General features: G+C 39.7%; 2 protein-coding genes and 1 non-coding gene across 3 annotated transcripts; 2 read left to right on the plus strand and 1 right to left on the minus strand.

Moving 5' to 3' along the window:
* Positions 1-33: 33 nt before the first annotated feature.
* Positions 34-4,172, plus strand: LOC5513531 (nuclear protein MDM1). Its single transcript, XM_001633718.3, has 7 exons — positions 34-173; positions 1,114-1,437; positions 1,692-1,950; positions 2,073-2,199; positions 2,503-2,590; positions 3,102-3,140; positions 3,233-4,172. The coding sequence occupies exons 1-7, from the start codon at positions 147-149 to the stop codon at positions 3,950-3,952; spliced, it is 1,584 nt and encodes a 527-aa protein (XP_001633768.1). The 5' UTR covers positions 34-146; the 3' UTR covers positions 3,953-4,172.
* A 958-nt stretch (positions 4,173-5,130) lies between these two features.
* On the minus strand, positions 5,131-5,212 carry Trnal-aag. Its single transcript has one exon. It is a non-coding gene; the product is annotated as a tRNA-Leu (tRNA).
* Positions 5,213-9,516: 4,304 nt separating this feature from the next.
* LOC5513513 (protein transport protein Sec24C) lies at positions 9,517-21,146 on the plus strand. The gene is made up of 22 exons (XM_032383080.2): positions 9,517-9,739; positions 9,807-10,020; positions 10,980-11,573; positions 11,829-12,086; positions 12,873-13,013; positions 13,367-13,606; positions 14,162-14,300; positions 14,777-14,892; positions 15,390-15,514; positions 15,708-15,786; positions 15,969-16,081; positions 16,526-16,619; positions 16,690-16,806; positions 17,144-17,314; positions 17,467-17,646; positions 18,168-18,369; positions 18,502-18,696; positions 19,053-19,156; positions 19,453-19,540; positions 19,624-19,727; positions 20,205-20,294; positions 20,454-21,146. Exons 1-22 carry the CDS (start codon positions 9,705-9,707, stop codon positions 20,595-20,597), a joined length of 3,543 nt encoding a protein of 1,180 aa, XP_032238971.1. The 5' UTR covers positions 9,517-9,704; the 3' UTR covers positions 20,598-21,146.
* The last annotated feature ends 655 nt before the right edge of the window (positions 21,147-21,801 follow it).

Here is a 21,801-nt window from a genome sequence, read left to right on the forward strand (position 1 = left end):
TTACCATGTTGTTGGTTTCCACGAAGGCTTGATAAGAGATTTGGCGGGTTCGAAATTAGACGAAAATCAGCTGTTACTGTGGGCTTGAAGACGAAACCAAAACATCAAATGGCTAAGGATATCTAGGGTATATAATAAAAGCCAAGATGCCAGTCCCGAGGTCTCGATCGAAGGTACTTTTCCTGCACGCGCTCCATAATATTCTAATCTGCTGCCATCTTAGCCTAGCTCTGGAATTTGATTGCTGTTTTGGCTGGCGATCATTCAAACATTTTAAAGGAATGAGCTATTATTAGCCAAAACAATGCTCACGAACTCTTGCACATTTCCTTCATTTCTTATCGGGTTTTCGTCAAATTGTGATCACTTCTGTGAAATCTCCTCTGTTGTTTTGTTTACATTTTTAGCACAGAAAGGCCAATCGTCAAATAAAACCCATTAGCAGAAATCAGTAAAACAATACGCTTAAAATTACTCAAAAGATGACAAGCTGAGTCTTCTTGGGGGGAAATACAATACTGTTTATCCTTATAAATGTGCTTCGAAAATACCTTTACTCTGTTAACTTTTATATAACTTTTTGCTTCTCTAAAATGGTGATTCTTATTACTTACAGCAGCTGCATTTTAATTATATGTGCCCCTCTCCAGCTGCATCCAGTTCACTTGGCGACTTGTATTGTCATTCCTTTTTACTCTTGTCTCACCCCTGACGATCCATTATTCCCACTATTTTTCACTTATATCCTGCATCCTGTGGCAAAGTTTTCAAAGTGTTCTGTAACAGTGGTACCTCTTTATAACAATACTTTCTATACTGGTCAACAATTTTAGGTTGGGATAACAGTAGATATATGGGGAAAATCAAAGTTTATATTTTGTTTATATATAATAATGTAATTTGTCGGTCAGCTGTATTGTTACATTGGGGTTTCACTGTTATGTATCTTACTTCACACTGCCCCCTTCATCAAAATTACTTACAAAATTTTCATTATTGTCAGCAAATCCCAGAAGCATTTCAGACCTTGATTTGTATATGTGTGTATTTGCAATGAAAATCTGCAACCTAACCCTGACTTCTAATAGCTTTGCTTTTTCCTTTTGACCCAAGCGCTACAACTCTGAGTATCAAACCCATTATAAGAAGTTTGACTCAAAGCGCCCAATCACAGTGAAAGGAGAGGTTACTCGCACTATAAGCCCAGTGGATATGCAGAGTATCAGATCAACCCCTCGGGCAGGTCTGCAGTCCACCAAGCTTGGGATCATCCATGAGCCACCACTTCAGAGAAAGCGAATTGTGCCTTATGAAAAGAACCATAACATATTTCCTACGGGTACTGTAAAGGAAGTCCCTGATCAAGTCTGGCTTGCAGATGATGTGTCATCAGTATCATCATATTCGCCCCCAAAACATAAGCATTCCAGTAAATCGGTATGTAGCACAGATCTTTGAAAATATAAGTTTGTTTGAAATTCATTAAATCATATAAACTTGCTGTAATCCATATTGTTTCCATTTTGCTGAATCAGTAACCCTAATAAAATTTGTGATCTGATTGGCCAAGAAGAATTTCTGATCAGAGTACACATGCACTTTTGATTAGACATTGTGAGGTTTTCTGTCATTCATAGGACAGATACATACAAAGATGAGATCTATTTGTTAACTGTGGTATCCTCCTTTAGAATGGTCATCACCATAATTCAAGACACAAGTCAGAGAGTGCAAAAGAGCCTCCAATATTAAAAGCTGAGAGAAAACTACTTGCAAGCACAAGTCCCACTCGATCGGCCAACTACCCATATGTCTCTGACCGCATACCAAGAAAGAGTACATACACACAAGACTTTGCTGATGGCAGAAAATCAAAAGTAAAAGAGAGAAGAGCTAAAAGTGCTTCTCCAATTCGTAAGCCAAAGGAAAAAGTTGGTGGATGTAAACAAGGTATGACACCTATTAGACAATATCATTAAAAATACTGGATGCTCTGAGATCGTGGTTTTGTATTTTGGATATGATTTGAATATACACTGTATCTTATGAATGGTATATTGTTTTATTCATAGGTATTACCCCTGATAGGATGCCTGCTGCTGGCATCAGGACCGTCACTAGCATGGGTGATGCAAGGCTCATCAAACCCTCTGACAATTCAGACTATATGCGCTCCCCAGAAATGAAACAGCATAGAAGGTGTGATCTAAAATTTAAAAGACTCATTGGAAACAGGGAAAGTTGAAATCCCTGTATATTTTATGAAGTTTTAGAGTTTGATAGCTGGAGATCTGTCATTGCTGTTTCTTACTGAGGTAGTCATGATCTCAAAACAGAATACTGGATGTGAAATGACCAACTCTGATATTTAACTCTACCAAATTATTGCTTCTTTAATAACTTCAGACTCCATGGAGACTCTCAGGTCTGCCCTTCACCGGATCTGTGTGTCTTACTTATCCAATGTATTTTTGTACTAAGTGTATGGCATCTGTTTTCTAGGGCTTTTGATACAGAATACAAAAGCCGTTTTAAGTTGGTGCATGGAACATGGGTTGAGTCACCTGAGAAGCAAGAAAGACCAAGCCCAGTAAGTTCACATATATAAATAAAGAAAGAAACAAAATTTCATGAAGATATATGAATGTGTTGTACTCATTTCCTGGTGTTTTAGTGTACTCATAAAGACCGGCCAAAAGGCTAAAAACAGCCACGCCAGGATTTTGCTTTGGGGAGACGTACATGTGTACAGAAATAAAAATCATTTGTAAGAATTTGTAGACTTCTAAGATTGTGTAGTTCCAGAAAGTGTCCATACCCCCCTATTGAGGGGGTTGGAGGTATGACCCCCCCACCCCTCTGGAATTTAAAACCCCCTGGAAAAAGATAAATACTTAGTAACTGGTAAGGAAAAGGGGCATTTCCCCCCCTCTGGAAATTCCTGAGCATCTGAACCCCCCACCCCCCACCCCCACCCCAGAATTTCCAATCCTGCAATGGGGGGGGATGAATATTTTCTGGAACTACACATTCTTAATGTAATAAAGCCGCCCCCCCCCCCCTAGTTTCATGCCTATTAACTAACGAAGAATGTTTCTCAGGTTGGTCCATCTGACATCAACCGTGGATGGTACCAAGAGGTATAATCACATGTGTTTGCTTTTAAATACCAATTGCTTTGAAATACCATGGAGACGTCTTGACATTTTTTTGTCTCCATTTGTCCCCACAGGCAATAAGCAGGCGCGATGAGGCCTACGGATATGCCCACCGAGAACGAGGGACACACTTTTCGCATAAAGAGCTGGACCGACAGAACCGTCTTCAGGCTAAAGCTCAGAGGGATGAGGACTCTTTTAGTAGTAGGTCCGAGTCCATACACTCCCAAGAACACTCTCCTAACAAGCGAAAAACACGTGGCAAGCACACGAACGGGCAGCGCAAGAATGGTTCAGAGACTGCTCCCCCTAGACGAGAAGCGTGGAATAAGAGACCGGCATCACCTGAATCTGAATACTCGACTACGACTTATGGTGGTACAGAGACGACGGAGGATGAAGGACCGAATTTCTTGGAAAGGGGTCGGTCACCTACCCCGGAACTGCGCGAGGCTGGGCAAGCAAGACGCCATCACTATGATGTCACAACTAACATCCTCAATGACAAACTCCAGAAATCCCTGACATTCTCTGACGAGAAAAGAAAGCAGCAAAATCGTCCCTCAAAGAATAAACATCGGAAGTCTTCCCCGCACAATAGTGTTAGCGATGGGGGCTCTTATGGCCCTCCGCCTAACTCACGGGGAAACAGGAAGAGAGATGACCGAGATGATGATGTGATGTCAGAGGTTTCCATGGCAAGCCGAGCCTCGGCTGCTTGTGAAACTCTTGATAGAGCAAGGAAACGTAGGGACGAGTTTTGGGCTAAGAAAGACTATAGCAAAACTCAGTAAGCAAGATGGTTTATGAGAGAAATATTATTTGCTTTTTAACATTATTTGTACTCCCGATTTTTATGTTTATCAGAGGATGAGTTTATATATTTTATCGCTTATTTTATTAGAAATTTCTATTTGAGTGTACTTATTTGATCATCCGAACGGATTTGGGCCAGATCTTTTTAATTTAATTTTTTTGGTACAAAATAAAGAACACTTTACACTTGTTAAGGCATGATGTAGCCATTTTTGTATTTGTTGTATAAAATCCTTTTTAAAGAAACCCTTTAATAATAACGTCCAGCCTTTTTTCTCTGGAACGCCATTGGGCTTTTGACCTTGTATGGTTTGTTCGATCTTTTTCCTAGAGATTTTGCCTTGGTCGAATTTTTTTTTGAGATTTTTGTTATAACCCCGTCAGATATTAAATGTCCCCTACCTAAGAAAATATGAAAAAAGGATTCATGCAAGGTGTCTGTATTAACGATTAAGTAGAGCCTCACGATAGGCACCGATGTCGAAGAGATGACGACGTATTACAGAGCGCATAGAACGAAACGACTGTGTGGACAACCTCAAAATTGTCCGACCGCATCTTTTATCAGCTAAAGTATTTAAACTCACGAGTATTGTTTATTGTAAAAATGAGGATTAAAGTAGTTGAATTAGTGTATGAATTCCATGGTGATGGTTAGTGTGCGCTAATCATTTTTCCATTTTTGGGTAACTGTAATCTTCATAGTTATTAGTACAAATGTACTAATTAAAGTGTACTGGCTTTGCCTATAGTTGGCATCCCGAGGGGTAGGGGCATTTGACTGCAGTTTTGTCCCGATGGGGTGGGGGGTTTTCTCTGTTTTGTACAGGGTCAAAGTCTAATCCCCCACCCTTCTCCCGGGACCATGGAGGTGGGGGTTTCAATCGACTAGTGCATTATCTTTTGCGGTTAAGGGGGAGGAGGTGGTGAAATAAACAGCAAACAGGCTGAGAACTAAAAATTCCGAAATCGGTTCTTAAAGTCTCCATCGCAGATTATTTTAGATTATTTTATTATTATCTCAAAAAAAATAGTTTTTTAAATGGAACTTTTCTAAACCGCGAACACTGATAACAACACATAAATAGAGGGAAAACAAGAGAAAAGGGCCTCTGCTAGCAGGGTAGCTAACCCGCAGACGAGCGAAAAAAAATTCTGGCAGCGGTGGGATTCGAACCCACGCCATCGAAATGACTGGTGCCTTAAACCAGCGCCTTAGACCGCTCGGCCACGCTACCATCTCGTAACAGTGATCGCAAAAGTATAGTTATTATACGGCAAAAGATTATTGTCATTGTCATTACAAAATTTTGTAATAATTCTTCAAAAGAACTAGGACTGAGCTGTTATTTCTCCCCAAAATTGAATTACTAATGCACAAACATTACGTGACGCTCAATCTCCAGACAATATACATTGAAAAGATGCCCCAAAACAGATATAATAAGTACCAGTCGTACGCACTTTCGTACGAAAATGTCATACGCATTTTCTATATTAGACGAACTCAAGGAAGGTAACCTCAATATTAGTAAGTTTGTTTTGTCCTAAAAGGCAGGTACATGCTTCAAAAAAACGCATTTTCGACATTCTTTACTGTGGTAGTCGGTTGGGTTGCCTGTGTTGTTAGTTATTGATAAAACCACAGGAACCCCAGGCGGAATAAAAAAACAAGCTTTTTTCCAATGCTTGTGTTGTTTTCAGGCCTGTAAGATAAAAAGGTCGACAATGAAACTCTGTAACGACTCTTAATGATAACTTGATTTAAGCGAATTTTACTAAAGTATAATTTTTAAAATACACTAAAGAAAAATGACGAATATAGTATATTATCAGGGCCGAACGGGCCCCGCTCCCCCTATTTTCATATATTTGGAATTACAAGAAATATAAGAATATCCACGGAATCCAACCCCCCTTTCTTAAAACCCTTGCCTCCCCCCCCCCCCCCCACCCCTCCTCCCTTCCCTTTGAAGCTCCTGGATCCGCCCCTGTTATTTTCCTCATTACATTGCGCGCTAAAAGGCATTCATTCATTCATTCATTCATTCATTTTTTTATTTTGCACTATTTTGAATAAGATAAAGAATATTTGGATACAGGTAGAAAAAAGGGGAAGTTAACTATTTACGGTACTTAAGAAGAAAAAAAAATTTAAGGTGCGCAGTGACCATAGAAGCATAAGCTTTCGAGATGGTCACTGCCACAGTCAGATTTCGAGGGTCTTACAGGATATTATTATAATATTATTATAATATTATTATTATTATTATTTTTTTTTTTTTTTTTTTACAATATATAATATATACATAAACAAAATATAATATTTTAGAGTGAGGAAAAGTAAATCTGGCCAGGGTGGATCAATATTAATTCTGATTATTTAATAAATGCAATTTCAGTTGTTCTATGAAGGAATTGTAAGGTAAGGACTTAATGCAATTTGGTATTTTTTCCCAAAATCTAGAAGACATGGCTGTAAATTTAGTTAATCCATAATTGGTTTTGGAAGCTGGCCTAAAGAGATTGCCTTTGGAAGCATATCTGGTATTATGTGAGTGAACTTGAGTGGCAGGCAGGATTAGATTACATAATGGCTTAGGCATAGTATCAGGAAAGTGTTGGAGCTTATAAACAAGAGATGATATCCTTAGATTATGTATGTTATCAAGATTCAGGATCCTAAGCAGTTGGTAATAATTCGATGGACTTTCCCTTTGGGGAGCAAAGAAAATAGAGCGAATGCATTTATTCTGCTTCGTTTTGATAGGGCGAAGCCGTGTTTGGCTTGCCGAGCCCCAGCTCATTATACCATAAGAAATATATGGGTAAATTAAATTATAGTATAGTTGTGTTAAAGTAGTCAGGGGAAGAAAATAACGTAACTTGGAAATGATTCCAAGATTTTTTGCGAGGCATTTATTAACATGATTTAGTTGTGAATTCCATTTGAGATGTTCATCAATAAAGACACCTAAGTATTTTATGTTGTTAGTATTCTTTATACCATATGCTGTTAAGTCAATAGAAACACTTTTTCTGGGGGAGGTGACAGTGATATGATGAGTTTTCTTAAAATTAATGGACAACTTATTAGCGTTACAGTATTTGATGACATTGTCTAATTCACTATTAACAGTGGTTTCTAAATCTTTGGGGTTTTTTGAAGTATAAAATAGATTTGTATCATCTGCAAATATTCTAAATTTCAGTTTCTTAGAAGAGTTGGGGAGATCATTAATATATAAGAGGAATAATAAGGGACCAAGGGTAGATCCTTGAGGAACTCCGCAAGAGATTGGTAGCATAGATGATTCCGCATTGCCAATTTTGACAAACTGATGACGATTAGAGAGATAACTAGAAAACCATTTTGCGGGGGTTCCCCTGACTCCATATTTGTACATTTTAGCTAATAAGATGTCGTGGTTAATAGTATCAAATGCCTTTGAAAAATCTAAGAAAATAGCACATGTAGTCATACCTTGGTCAATAGAAGACTTGAGGGTCTCAACAGTTTCTAATATGGCATGTTCGGTTGAATGGCCTTTCCGAAATCCAAATTGAAATTCAAATAAAATTTTATGTTTTTCAAGAAAAAAAATCAGCTGGTTGTAGATAAGCTTCTCAAGAATCTTGCTAAATGAACAGATTATTGATATTGGTCTATAATTCCCTGGTTCAGTGGCATCCCCACTTTTATATATAGGAGTAACCCTTGAGATTTTGAAAATATCAGGGACTTCACCACTTGCTATAGATTCATTATAAATGGCAGTAAAGGGAGAGGCTAGGATGGATGCTGACAATTTTATAAATTTATTAGGAATAGTAATATATGATTTATTTTCATTAAGAGATGCAAAAAGTAAAAAAACCTGTGCTTCTGAAACTGGAGACATAACAAAAGAAGAAGTTGTAGATTGTTTAATATAGGATGTAGGAGATATGGATTTGTCATCTTTAATTTGGGAAGCTAGATTGGTTCCTACATTTGTAAAAAATTTGTTCAACTGATCAGCAATATCAGAAGGATTGGTAAACGACCTATTTCCTGAAGTAATGCGACTAGGAGCACTTTGCCCCTTTGTTTTCCTTTGTATCAGCTTGCCGATTAATTTCCAGGTAGCTTTGAGGTTGTTTTTACAGCTAATAAATTGAGAATGGAAATATTCCTTTTTACTTTTGTTGAGAAGATGTGATAAAGTATTAGAATATTGCTTGTATGCTATTACTTTTTCTTGGTTTTTGCTAAAAAAGTGACTTCGGTACATTTTTTGCTTGTGCTTTATTGATTTTAAGATGCCATTGGTAATCCATGGTTTACTAAGTTGTCTTTTTTTTGCACGAGAGGCAATTTTCATTGGTGCATGTTTATCGATAACAGAATGGATGGCATGAATTGTGTCTTCAGTTTTTTTCATTTAATGTTTTAGTTGATTGGTGAAGGGAATTCCAATCAAGCTGGTTCATATCATACAAGAAATTTTCACTATTAAATTTAGAAAAATCTCTAAAACTTTGCTGTTCACAAGTTTTCTTGAGATGGGACTTAAAGGTGCAGAAAATGGGCAGATGGTCAGAGATATCAACTGTGAGAATACCAGGAGTGACATGGGAAATGGGACAATTAGTGTAGATATGATCAATCAGTGTGGCAGTGTGACTGGTTATACGAGTAGGCTTAGTTATAATTGGCATTAAGCCATTAGAGAAAAGCATATCGAGGTATTCATCAGTCTGGAAATGGGAATTAGCTTTCAAAAAATCTATATTTATATCGCCACACAGGAATAAGTCAACTTTGTTTGGGTCAATAGATTTGATTATGTTATCTAACTGAATTGTAAATTCATTAAGATTATCTGTGGGATGTCTATAAATACAACCTACAATAATATTTTTCTTATTTTTCCCATTTTCAATCTCACACCAAGTTGATTCAACTAAATCCATGTCAAGTTTTATATCTTCACGGGGTATAGCATTTAAAGAATTGTTAATATATAAGGCAGAGCCACCAGCATTGGTTTTAGAGTCATTGTGAAAAAAATTGTAATTTTTAAAATTTATGTTCTTAACAGAATAATCATTTAGTTTAGTCTCAGTGACAGCAATAGGCGAGAAAAGTTTTGCGGGGTATGGTAATGTATTGAATGTTTACATAAAGTAGGCCGCCCTCAAAGCAAAATAAGCTCTACTGTCTCAGGTAGCCCTTCTCATAAGTTTTCCCCAAGAGAAAAAGAAATTCTAGAAAATCAAACCAGCCTTAAAACCGGCCCTGTCTAGACCAGTACCGTGGGCTCATGTTTAAATGACAGGTTTTTGGGGATTTTTTCTATTAACAAATTTTTGCATTAAATATTTTCCCAAATTTGTTTCAAGCAAGAATTACGCATCATTTAAAAATCTTAGGAACATGGGAGGGGAGCAGGGGGATTAAAAATAGTCCGTTTTACTTGCAGAAAAATTTTGCAAGCCACGTCGCCATTTTGAGTTGGCACCCAAATAGCGCATGCGCATTATCATCCGGGTATTTATGACTATGCAAATCAAGACTACGTGGCAAAAGAGTACCAAGAGAGGACTGGAGACTTTACTTTAGATTCTGAAATCTTTTTCTCTGTCCCTAAAATAACTACTTTCTTGGAGGCACTAGCCTCTAGGATAGTTAAATTTTTCCTCTGTGAAGTTTTAAGTTCGTAGTTGTTTTTTGAGCGCAAAAAAACCATGATGAGCCAAGGACCTAAGGGAGCCGGTTTCAGGTAAAGATGGCGACGATCAACCAGTGTTAGGTTTCGCGAGATTATAACTCTTCCTTATTTTTGTTAGGAATCCACCGATGGACGGACCGTTTAAAGGGGGGACTGGTCATCAAATGGCAGGACCTGCGTCGTTCCCTCAACAGCAGTTTCCTTCTGGTAACACGACAATGACGAATGGAGTGCAACAGTCGTTTACGAATGGCCCATCAGTCAGCCAAAGTGGTTACAACAACCGACCTCCTCAATTCCCTACAATTCAAGGCCAATCACCAGCACAAAAGGTATTATGAGTTTTTTGGGGTAGTCTGTCATCAACCACATGTAAGCTTTACCTAGTAGATAATGTATAATTATGCGTTTATCTGTTTGATTAATTTTGACTGCCTGATGATGATAACTTATATTTCTCTTGAAATTCGCCTGAAACTGTCATCATTAATCGATACCAGAAATACTCCGTATGATTACTCCAGTAATTACATTTTTATATGAATGTTTTTACTTGTTCAATTATAAGGATTCAGCCACATGTACGAATTGAATTTTTGTTATTATTGAGATTTTAAGTAGGCTGTCTGATTTTATTGTCATCAACAAATCAACCGTCAGGTGACAAAAATCTCAATAATCTCTGAGACTAGTTATGTAATCTTTACATGGTTCAAAACTATGACTTAAGTTTTAAAGTTTTATATATCCTGTGTTATTTTTTGTGTATGAAGATTGATCAATGAAATACTCACATCACAATAAATTGTTGTTTTGATTGTATTATAGCTCAATGAATGTTGCTGAATTATTATCCTAACTATAAGTCATTTTGTTTTTCATGCAACTATAGTATTTATTAATGCATCCCAGACAGTTTTTCAGACATTATTAATATTCATCCTTCATGCAGTATGCAACAATATCCAAGGTTGTTAGTCCCAGACTAGAGAAATTGATATTAAAAACTCTATTATAAATGTACAGTAAAAAAAAACTAGTATTCTAGTGAAAATTGCAAACAGAAAAATTCTTAAAAATCTTAATGCTTAACTTATCTGAGCTATTGAAATATATTTTATTGCTCTCTGATTTCTCTCCCAACTACTTTTTCGGCCATGTGATTATCTGAACCTTAATGTTTTCTTTATTTTTGAGTCCTGTCATAAACACATAAAATGCTACATCAGAAAAGATAGCCAATAACCTTTTCCAATGAACTCCATCCTGATATTGTTGTTTTTCTAATCAGCCTCAAGGTCCTCCCTCACAGTCTACTCCCTCTCAACAAGCTCCTCCCACCAAACAACCAATGCAGCCACAGCACCAATACCAAGCCAGACCAGGGGGACCTCCTCAACAGAGGCAGTACCCACCATCTTCTACCCCTCAGCAAGGGTTCCCCCAGCGACCAGGTAGCCCTCCCACCTCTCAGCCTGGAGGTTTCCCAGGCCAACAGATGCAGCAGCACCCTGCACCCCTACCTACATCACAGCCCAGCTTCCCTGGCCAGCAGATGCAGCGACCTGGGGGTCCACCTACATCACAACCGGGGGGGTTCCAACATCAGCAGCGCCCAGGAGCTCCACCCACATCACAGCCAGGATTTCCATCACCTCAGATGCAGGAGCCTATGCAACTACCGACATCACAGCCTGGTGGGTTTCCTCCCCAGCAACGTCCTGGTGCACCTCCTACATCACAACCTGGGGGTTTTCCTCCTCAGCGACCAGGAATGCCACCTATGTCTCAACCATCTAGCATGCATATGCAGCCATCAGGTCAACCACAGTCAACAGCTCCTCAACAGCCGTCGCAGCCACTTAGACCCCACCCACACCAGCAGGTAAAGTTACCTTTTTACAAAGGTACTACATGATCTTTCTAGTATTTAAAGATATTCTACTCAGAACCAAGCTTGTATATCACATCCACATAGTCTTACCGGCAGTAAAATCCTTTGACCCTTGCTCCTGGACAGGCCATCTCTTGTTTACTATGGCTAATGAAAATTTTCTCTGTTTCTTATTATGCTTTTTCTTTTTTTTTCTGAATCTGGTCTAACTTTCATTGTTCAGTGATCTGCATTTTTCTCTCACAGATGAATTCGCAAATGCAGAATCTTCATATTACCTCATCACAAGCTCAACCCAACGCCCCCCAGATGCAGGGCTGGTCTGGCTCATCCTCAGCGCAAATGCTGCCGCCCATGCCAGGCCCACCCTCAAGTATGTCTGGGCCGACCACCAGCCGGCATGGCCCACCTCCTACCGGCCTCACGATGAACCCCCCAACATCCATGGGTATGGCACCCATGATGCCGCCACCAGGCCCCGGGATGGGGACCCATCCCCAACAGGTTAGTCCCGGTCAGACTTCCATCTTAGCAGATGATGGGTTCAGTGGGGTGGGGTTTGTGGAGCAGGAGACTGTACCAGGCAAGATGTATGATCCGTCCGAGTCTCCAGCTGGCATGACACCACCTCCAACAAGCACCAGTCCATCCGGATGGCAGGGCAGAGGGAGATATCCCAGTCAGCCAAGCCCTACGGACGTGTTGCCACCAACGTTACCTCAAGCCGTGAGTTCTGCATTGATGGCATGCCAAGAGCTGGATCTAACATCAACTCATGAACTGGTCCTTTTCCTCTGCTTTGATGTTCCTTGCTATAATTGATAATGGCTTGATGTTTGATGTAATTAGTGTAAAGTAATTTTGTACCTATGTATTAATATATCTTTAGATTATTGCAGTACTTTATCAGTAGAAACATTTAACTGGTAATATCATTAATATACTTATAGATTATTAAAGTACTATATCAGTAGAAACATGTGACAAATAATATCTTGTTTGTGGTAACGACTTTCCTTGTTGCAGTAATTATTTCTCCATCAACATTTTCTGTACAAAATGCTGAATATTGAATCCTGCACCTAACTGTGTCTACTTCTATTTTTAGAAAACAATATAGTACCCAAATATTAACTAATTGTAGAATAATTGTTTTCATTGCTTTGATAATCTAAGACATATCTATTATACATGCATTCATAGATCAGCTCTAATCTGTTTATATTTGTGTTATTCTTCTTTAATGGCATCTATGTGGTTGTGGTCTTATTAAAACCTTAATCTTTGTAGCCATATCCTGGCGGTCCTCCGTCCATGAGTGGGATGCCGCCTCCCCCTGGCCATAGTCCCCATATGGGTGGGCGTGGTCCCTCCATGAACTCACCCATGCAACAACAGAAAAGGATTGATCCAGACCAAATGCCAAGTCCGGTGAGTAGAAATGAAAATAATGGTAATTTCAAGGTCAATCTGCATTTTACATAATAAACAAGCAGTACACTTTATATCATCATCAATTATAATGGATAAGTTACATGGGTTTCATTAAGTTTCAGAGTAGCTGGAGAAAATTTGTAATTTATATATAAGTAGCCGGCACTTGGAAAATAGTAGCTGGCAGTTCCCCTGGCCACCAGGACTAAAGGAAACCCCTTAGGTCACAAACCCACCTCTAGACTCTTATTTTGATCTTGTTGTTACACCCACATTACACAATACATATATATTGGGTGTACCCAATATAGCCAAGCAACCATATTTAGCTTTGACTGATTTCCTTGCAGATCCAAGTCATGAAAGATGACAGAGAAACTCACAAAGACCAGCCCTTCATGACAAATACAAGAGACCGCATCCCTCCCCTGGTAACAAGCAGCTTTGTTGTCAAAGACAATGGGAATTGCAGTCCAAGATTTATCAGATCGACAATGTACAATGTTCCTTGCAACAAGGATCTGCTCCAGGCCAGTGACATTCCATTGGCAGCCATAATCACACCTTTTGCACAAATTCCGGCTGAGGAGGTAAGATGACAGTGATGCCACCTTTAAAGATCCCTAGTCAACAATGCCTTTCATGTTGTGTGTGACAAATATGTGATGATAATATGTATAGAAAATTTTAAAATTCAATTGAATATGGCGAATGGCGAATAGATCCCAAGATCAGCCAATGGAAATGGATGCTTGTTGCTTTCTTTCTGTGTGAAGGTGCAATCAGGGCTGTGAACTGGAGAATTCATTGTCCTCCAAACCCAGAACAATGGATTTCTATGCTTCAGTGTACCGATCCTACCAATCATATGGAAACAATATGTTGTGAAATTGCATTTTGTACCCTTTACATTACAGCCACATTCAAGCAGAGTAGCCAACAGTTGATCCATGGTTATTGCATTGGTGCATGTTTGATTCACCATTGAACCATTGTTGATCCATAGTTGGCACATGATTGATCATGGTTGATCCCCTGTTGATGCATGGTTGTGCTTGTTGATTCATGGTTGATCTATGGTTGAAGCATGAATGTGCTTTTTGATTCATGGTTGATCCATGGTTGATGCATGGTTGCTTTTCCAGGGTTACCTTCCCATAGTGAACCATGGAGCCAGTGGCCCTGTTCGCTGTAACCGCTGCAAAGCTTACATCAACCCCTTTGTACAGTTCATTGATGGTGGCAGAAGATTTGTATGTAACATCTGCACATACTCCTCAGAAGGTAAGTTGTTCTAAATCATCTAAAAAGCCTGAGGGTGAGCATGCAGTGAACCTGTGATGTTCATCCCCCCCCCCCTAAAAAAAATTGGGTAGATGGGAGGGTGGGTGGGGACACCACTATCCAATTTGTTTTATCCGATTTTCAGAGTTTTATTAAATTAATAAGATCCAGTAGGCAACTAAGAATGGCAAACTGGCATGCACTACAACAGGCACCAATAAAAAGCTTCTTAAACAAGGACCAGCGGTATAGAATTCGCGCACCTGGTCTAAATGGCTTCTGGTATTATATTGAAAATTGTATATTTTCTTCACTTTCTGATGTGATGATGATAGCCATTGCTGTGTTCATTTTGGCGTGAGCTTACTGCAAATGAATTTGTTTTTAGTGCAAGGCTCCTGTTGCTCACTTCACTTCAACTAAACATATTTATGAATCAAAAACAAAAAATAATAGTTTGTGTGTTGTGTGTGCAGTTCCAGCAGATTATTTCTGCCATCTTGATCATCAAGGCTTACGTGTGGACTTATATGAGAGGCCTGAACTTCACCTTGGCTCCTATGAGATGGTCGCCACAGCTGATTACTGCAAGGTACGAAGCTGCAAAATTTTATCCATCAATTTTCCTCCTAGCTGAACCATCCTTTTCATCCCCCCTCCCCCTAAAAACCTATTTTATGGGTTATCCTGTCATATAGTCATAGGGAACAATACCTAATGCCCAGTTTCATTATTGAGCATGTCACCTAACAATTCTCCTGAAATTGCGGGTAACCTGGGGCTTCACAGCTTTTTTCCAACAAGGCGTCTGCTCAGTTTTATATTTTTTAAGTCATTCTGGAGAAGGTGTTTGTCTGTATTGCATGTGAAATGTTGCTTCTTGCATTTATTGTAATTATCTTATGAGGTCTATTTGCTTAGGATGGCTGCCTGCTTTTCAATTTACTGATGTAAAGTATTCTTTGTATTGATCATCCCACATCAAAGTTTAGAAGGGTGGACTTTCAAGCTCTCCTGTCAACTTAAATGTGAGCTTCCTACATTAATTTGCCTACACCAATAATGGAAACTTTTTTGTCATTTGTCCAGGATCAAAAGTTTCCTGGTCCACCTGCATACATATTCATGATAGACGTGTCATACCAGAGCATGCAGTGCGGGATGGTTCGGTTGTTGATGAGAGAGATGAATGAACTGCTGGAACATTTACCAAAGTGAGCAAACAAACTGCACAGCAGTGTCTTTTTATATGGTGCACTGCATTCATTATTCAAGTTTTACATCTTTTTATATGGTGCACTTCTTGTAAGGGTTAATCACTACATTCATTGCTCAAGTATTACACGTCTTGTTAAGTGGCACACTTCATCCATTACTAAAGTACTATATTCTTCTTTTTTATTTTAGAGAGTTTAACAGTGAACAGTCACAAGTTAGAGTTGGATTTGTAACATACAGTAATCAGCTACACTTCTACAATATTAAGGTAAAAATAATGTTAAGCCTGTATAACAAGTGGCAAAAGCTAGGGGAGAGTCTTTTTGAAATTTTGTTAGGCTTAACATTTTCAAGCCTTTCTGTTTATAGACTTGGATAAGGTGAAATAGAAGATTTGATGGTTTGTGTTGTGACCATCAGCTTCTTCAATTATATTTCATGCATCACCAGGGTAACCTTGCCCAGCCACAGATGATGGTTGTATCTGATGTGGATGATATGTTCGTACCACTTCTTGATGGGTTCCTAGTGAGTGTAGATGAGGCCAGAAGTGTTATAGAAAGGTGAGTAAACAAATTATCTTGCAAAATATCTATTTCTCATTGTATTTGGCTTCCTCCTGGTTTGCCACCACCTAATAGGGGAACATTTTTTTAGGTACCCAGCTCACCTATCCCAGAAATGTTAATATACTATAATATTAATACTGTATTTGGCTACCACCCCCCCCCCCCTCCATTGAGACACCACCTTTCATGATACTGAAGATGGCCTTTTAATAGTGCAACATATTTGACTAAGGCCAATAGTAATGAATGGTTTAGAGAGGTCCCAATGCTCTTGTAGAAAAACATGTGTCTGATATCTTTGGTTGAATCCATGTTATATTTGGTTATTTCAGCTACTGGTATGTGATTTAGGGTTATTTTTGTTTGTTTGTTGGATCAATGGGACAGATCCCATTAGTGATATCAGTGGTTGAATCCATATATTTTTTATTATTTCAGCTTACTGGAGCAGATCCCACTGATGTTTGCCGAGACCCGAGACACAGAAACAGTTCTAGGGCCTGTGGTACAGGCTGGGATAGAAGCCCTCAAGGTAAACTGACCTTTGATTTCCTTCCAAAGGTGCCTTACGATATGTACACTCAGCACCTTGTTGTTTGCAGTCTGCAGGGATTTCAGGAAAACTGTTTATTTTCCACTCCTCTCTACCTATCACCGAGGCTCCAGGAAAGTTAAAGAACAGAGAAGACAGAAAGCTTTTAGCCACTGATAAGGAAAAGGTAATTATTTCTTTTTATGACGGATGTAGTGGAAAAATATGTGGTGAACACTTACATTATTCATTACATATCTACATTTGTGAGTTAGCAACTGTATCTGCTTCGCATCACACACATAACTTTCAAGTGCTGAAGTCGTTTACAGGCCCATGGCTAGTAACAACAAATACAGTACCTTGGGCCTTGTCATGTTATTCTTGCAAATAAATAATACAATAAGCAGCAGTCAGTTTTCCATTTCCTTTGTAAAGTCCACCCACATATTTTATTTGTTGTTTTTTTTTTTCACAGAAAGAAATATACTATTCAAATTGTTCTCTTGTGTGTCCTCCCACAGACTATTTTAAGCCCACAGACAACATTCTATGAGAACCTAGCGAAGCAGTGTGTAGAGGCGGGTGTCGCAGTAGACCTCTTTTTGTTTCCAAATGCTTACGTTGATGTTGCCACCATTGGAGCCATAGCCACACAAACGGGAGGTGACATCTACAGATACTCATACTTTAAGGTACAGTAATCAATTGTAAATCACTCAGGACCGTAGCATATTTCAAAATACTGGGGGGAGGATGCACAATACAGAGGCTTTGATTTATATTTGTTCTCATCTTCTGTTCCATCGTTATAACCAGGCTTTTGCTGATGTTATTCACTTATTAGGAGGTGACGCACGGAGAACAGTTCCGGGAAGATCTAAAGCGCGCTATTGAGTGTAACATGGGCTTTGATGCTGTAATGAGATTGCGGACCAGCACCGGACTTAGACCTGTAGACTTTGTTGGCAGTTTTTACATGAGTAACACAACAGACGTTGAGCTTGCAGGAATCAGCCCAAATAAGGTAATAAGCTTGTAGGAATGAACCCGCATAAGGTAATAAGCTTGCAGGAATTGGCCCAAATAAGGTAATGAGCTAGCGGGAATCAACCTGCATAAGGTAATAAGCGTGTAGGAATTGGCCCAAATAAGGTAATGAACTAGCGGGAATCAACCCGCATAAGGTAATAAGCGTGTAGGAATCAACCCAAATGAGGTAATGAGTTAGCAGTAATGAGCCTGCATAAGGCTTGTAGGAATCAGCTCAAATAAGTTAATTAGCTAGCAGGAATCAACCCAAATAAGGTGATGAGCTTGTAGGAAGAAGCCCGCATAAGTAAGCTATCTGGCTTCCGTCTCCAAACTAACAGTATTTCATCTGGTGTTTCTATTGGTCAGCGCCTTGTGGAGAGGTGGCATTCAAAATTTGGAATTCAAGAAGCCAGAAGGCGATTTTACTGTGGGAATTACTCGGAGGGAGTTTACAGAGTATTAAAAACCGCAAAGGTTTCAAACTTTTTGCTTAAGTACTTCCTCATCCTCTAGGCAATTGGCATCGAAATCAAACACGATGACAAGCTTCCCGAGGACAGTACCGCATACCTGCAGTGCGCTCTTCTCTACACGTCCATCAGTGGTCAGCGGAGGCTGCGTATTCATAACCTGGCGCTAAACACATGCTCTCAGCTCTCTGAACTCTTCAGATGTTGTGAGATGGACTCGTTTGTCAACTACGTTTCCAAGAAAGGTAATGACCTAGGAACTGTTTTCAGATACAAGAGTTGCTGGCCTTTCGTACGTTAGCCCCTAATCGTAACGTATCGTTAGCCCTAATCGTTTCTGTTTGGTTTCTCACCCCATCTCTCTTGTTTTACGTCAGCTATTCGTGCTGTGCTCACGACCGCACCCAAGGATATCCGTGAGCAGCTTGTAAACCAGTGTGCGCAGATCCTGGCGTGCTACAGACGGAACTGCGCATCGCCCTCATCCGCCGGTCAACTGATCTTGCCGGAATGTATGAAGCTCCTTCCCCTCTACATCAACTGCGTGCTGAAAAGTGATGCACTTGTCGGTGGTGAGTTGGACTTAAGACCTACGTCAGCTGCTATTTGTTGTCTTAGAAAATACCAAGCATGTGTAGGCCTTCCTTTTTATGGGCTGATTTAAGACAGCTATGGTGATCTTTTTTTATTCATTTTGGTAAATGAAGCATCTCGTCTTCTTTAGCCGAATGAAAACAGGGTGTGGTTGATTAGAGTCGATAATGCAGAGGGAATTTAGATGTTTGTCAGCAAACAAGTTCAACTTCTTTGCTTGTTATGGACTAATGAGTCTTGCGAATTTACATTTATGTTAGTTTATGTTTGTACGTTACAGTAGAAGATCTTCCTCTTTCGTCGTCCTAACTGGGCTTTTCCTTTATCAACACAGGTTCAGAGATGAGCTCCGATGATCGAAGCTGGTTGATGAGGAGAGTCATTTCTATGGACCAGAATGCATCAGTACCATACTTCTACCCAAGGCTATTCCCAGTGGTATGTTCATTATCTCAATTGTTTTTTGTTGTTTTACTCACAGGAGAAACAAAATTAAGACACTAAACAATTATACAATCAGCCCTTGCATTGCCCAAGATTGCTAGTCGTGCCTCTGTCGATTTACCACACAACGTTTTAATAAAACACCTGGTTTCCAAACAGCAAAACATTGGTCCCACACCATTGCTTCATGTTTTTCCAGTAAACCTGGTGGGGTCTTTATGAGTTCTCCCTACGTCTACCCGAGGGCTAGTTGCCTTTCTTATCGCATATTTGTTCCCATTTCTCCCTAGCATGATGTCGATGTCGAAGCCACAGGGTTACCAGAACAGATAAGATGTTCTATCGAGAGAATGTCGGATAATGGCATCTACGTTTTAGGTATGATTCAATTTTCATCTCCTCGACCACCTACCTAACAAAGTATACTAAGTACTGTAATATCTTTTACCATTGAATTGTAGAGAATGGTATCTCAATGTTGCTCTGGGTGGGACTCCAAGTGGACCCAGGCATGCTACAGCAAATCTTCGGTGTGTCCACGATAGGACAAGTCGACATAGAAATGGTAAGGACTCGTCTGCATGCCCGTCCGTCCTACAATACGTAGATCACATACAAAATAGAAATGGTAAGGACTCGTCTGCATGCCCGTCCGTCCTACAATACGTAGATCACATACAAAATAGAAATGGTAAGCACTCGTCTACATGCCCGTCCGTCCTACAATACGTAGATCACATACAAAATAGAAATGGTAAGCACTCGTCTACATGCCCGTCCGTCCTACAATACGTAGATCACATACAAAATCGAGAACCCAGAACAAATCACGTACGAATGGTACCCATCCTGAACCGATCACTTACAAAGGGTATCTATTCAGAACAAAACACATTCAAATGGTATTTACCCACATACAATTGGTATTTCATCAGAACAGGTCACATGCAAAAGGTATCCAGAACAGATCATACACAACTGTCTATCGTAAGGAACGTGTCGTCGTCATTTTGTTATAAGTATTCACTTCCTTGTTCTGTAGACGTCACTTCCTGTGTTGGATAATCCACTATCAGCTCGTATTCAAGACATCATCTCGTCTATCCGCGCCGAGAGACCCAATTACCTCAAGGTGAGTTAGTCGGAGTGAACTTTTCACCGAATCTGGGTGACTTGTTTTTTTTTTAGGTAACAGATTAAACAATTGTGGTTATGAGTTAGGGGCACGAGATATGCGTATTTTAACCTCGTCCACATGCGAGCTTTGACTGACTCTGCCGTTTGTCTTCAGTTGACGGTAGTGAGGCAGCGCGACAAGCTTGAGCCTTGGTTTAAGCACTTCCTGGTCGAGGACAAGGGGATGAGTGCCAGCTGTCCCAGCTACGTGGACTTCCTGTGCCTGATGCACAAGGAGATTAGGAACTTGCTGAACTAATCGTCGCGCCCAAGATACCAGAGAATTATGAATTATTAGATCATGTCGCGCCCTAGATGCCAGACAATTATGAATTATATAGATCGTAGATCTCCGCGAGGTATAGGAACATGCCGAGTGGAGATAGAACGCCTATCTGGGCTGTCAAACAAATAAATGATCCGCCGTACAGCTCGAAGCAACCCATCATATCGCATGAAGACAGTAATGTTTCCTTAGGACTTATCATATACTCCTATGCCATATTACCAGTCGAACACACGTTTTGGGTCATTCAATACGAGGCCGGAAAAACCCGCCCAAAGGACATAAGCTCCATAACGTTTCGCTGGCATTTACTTTGAAATGTCACAACATTGTAACGCATGGTGCTGGTAAGCACTGTGATTGAGGTCGGTGTGATGTGATAGTCGGTGTGCTCCCCTGACGGCCACACGCTCCATGTACATTGAACTTCATTTCTTCTCCAAGTGATAAATTTTACCGGAGATTGTAAAACCCTGATATTATTTTCTATCCAATATAAATTAAAATAAATTTTGAGTCGTGTTTGTCTTGTGTGATTGCAATATGGCAAGTTATGATCTCCCTAGGCAGGTCTACATCGCCGGTCCTTGTTTGTGGATAAATCCAGTGCCATCTTTAACCTGAAACTGTAAGGACTTTTTCAAGTTTCTTGAATTATACTTCTTTCTTTCCCCGGTTTTCAGTCGACGTTCGGTGTTGCTGTCACATGATCCTCCGCAACGTCTGGGAATCGAGACTACATTACTTCCACGCAAAAATGAATTGGTACAACGTACAGGTTCCTTGCTACCCAAACAACGTGATAAACGTCACAGACATCATTGACATTTGCATAATGACAGCGGCGTGGTTGGACGTGCCTAGCTTTAGCTCCGCGTTTTGAAGTCGTTGTTTGCACTTTCATGTGCATTAAGTTCATATATGTAATTCAAATATTTAGTGTTGTCGTATGTGTCTATTTGTTCTTTATTTTTTGTGGCCATGGCTTTAACAAGAGAGGTTTTGGAAGAACTACTCGACAAGAAACTGGCGCCATTACAGGCGTCTCTTGACTTTCTAAATGAAAAGTACGACATCATCTTAAAGAAAGTCTCAGATCAAGAGGTTAAAGTAAAAGAACTCTCGAAAGAGAATTCTCGTCTTCATTCGGAAGTGGGGCTACTCAGATCTACATTAT

Source organism: Nematostella vectensis, chromosome 10 (genome assembly GCF_932526225.1).
Source record: "Nematostella vectensis chromosome 10, jaNemVect1.1, whole genome shotgun sequence".
NCBI lineage: Eukaryota > Metazoa > Cnidaria > Anthozoa > Actiniaria > Edwardsiidae > Nematostella > Nematostella vectensis.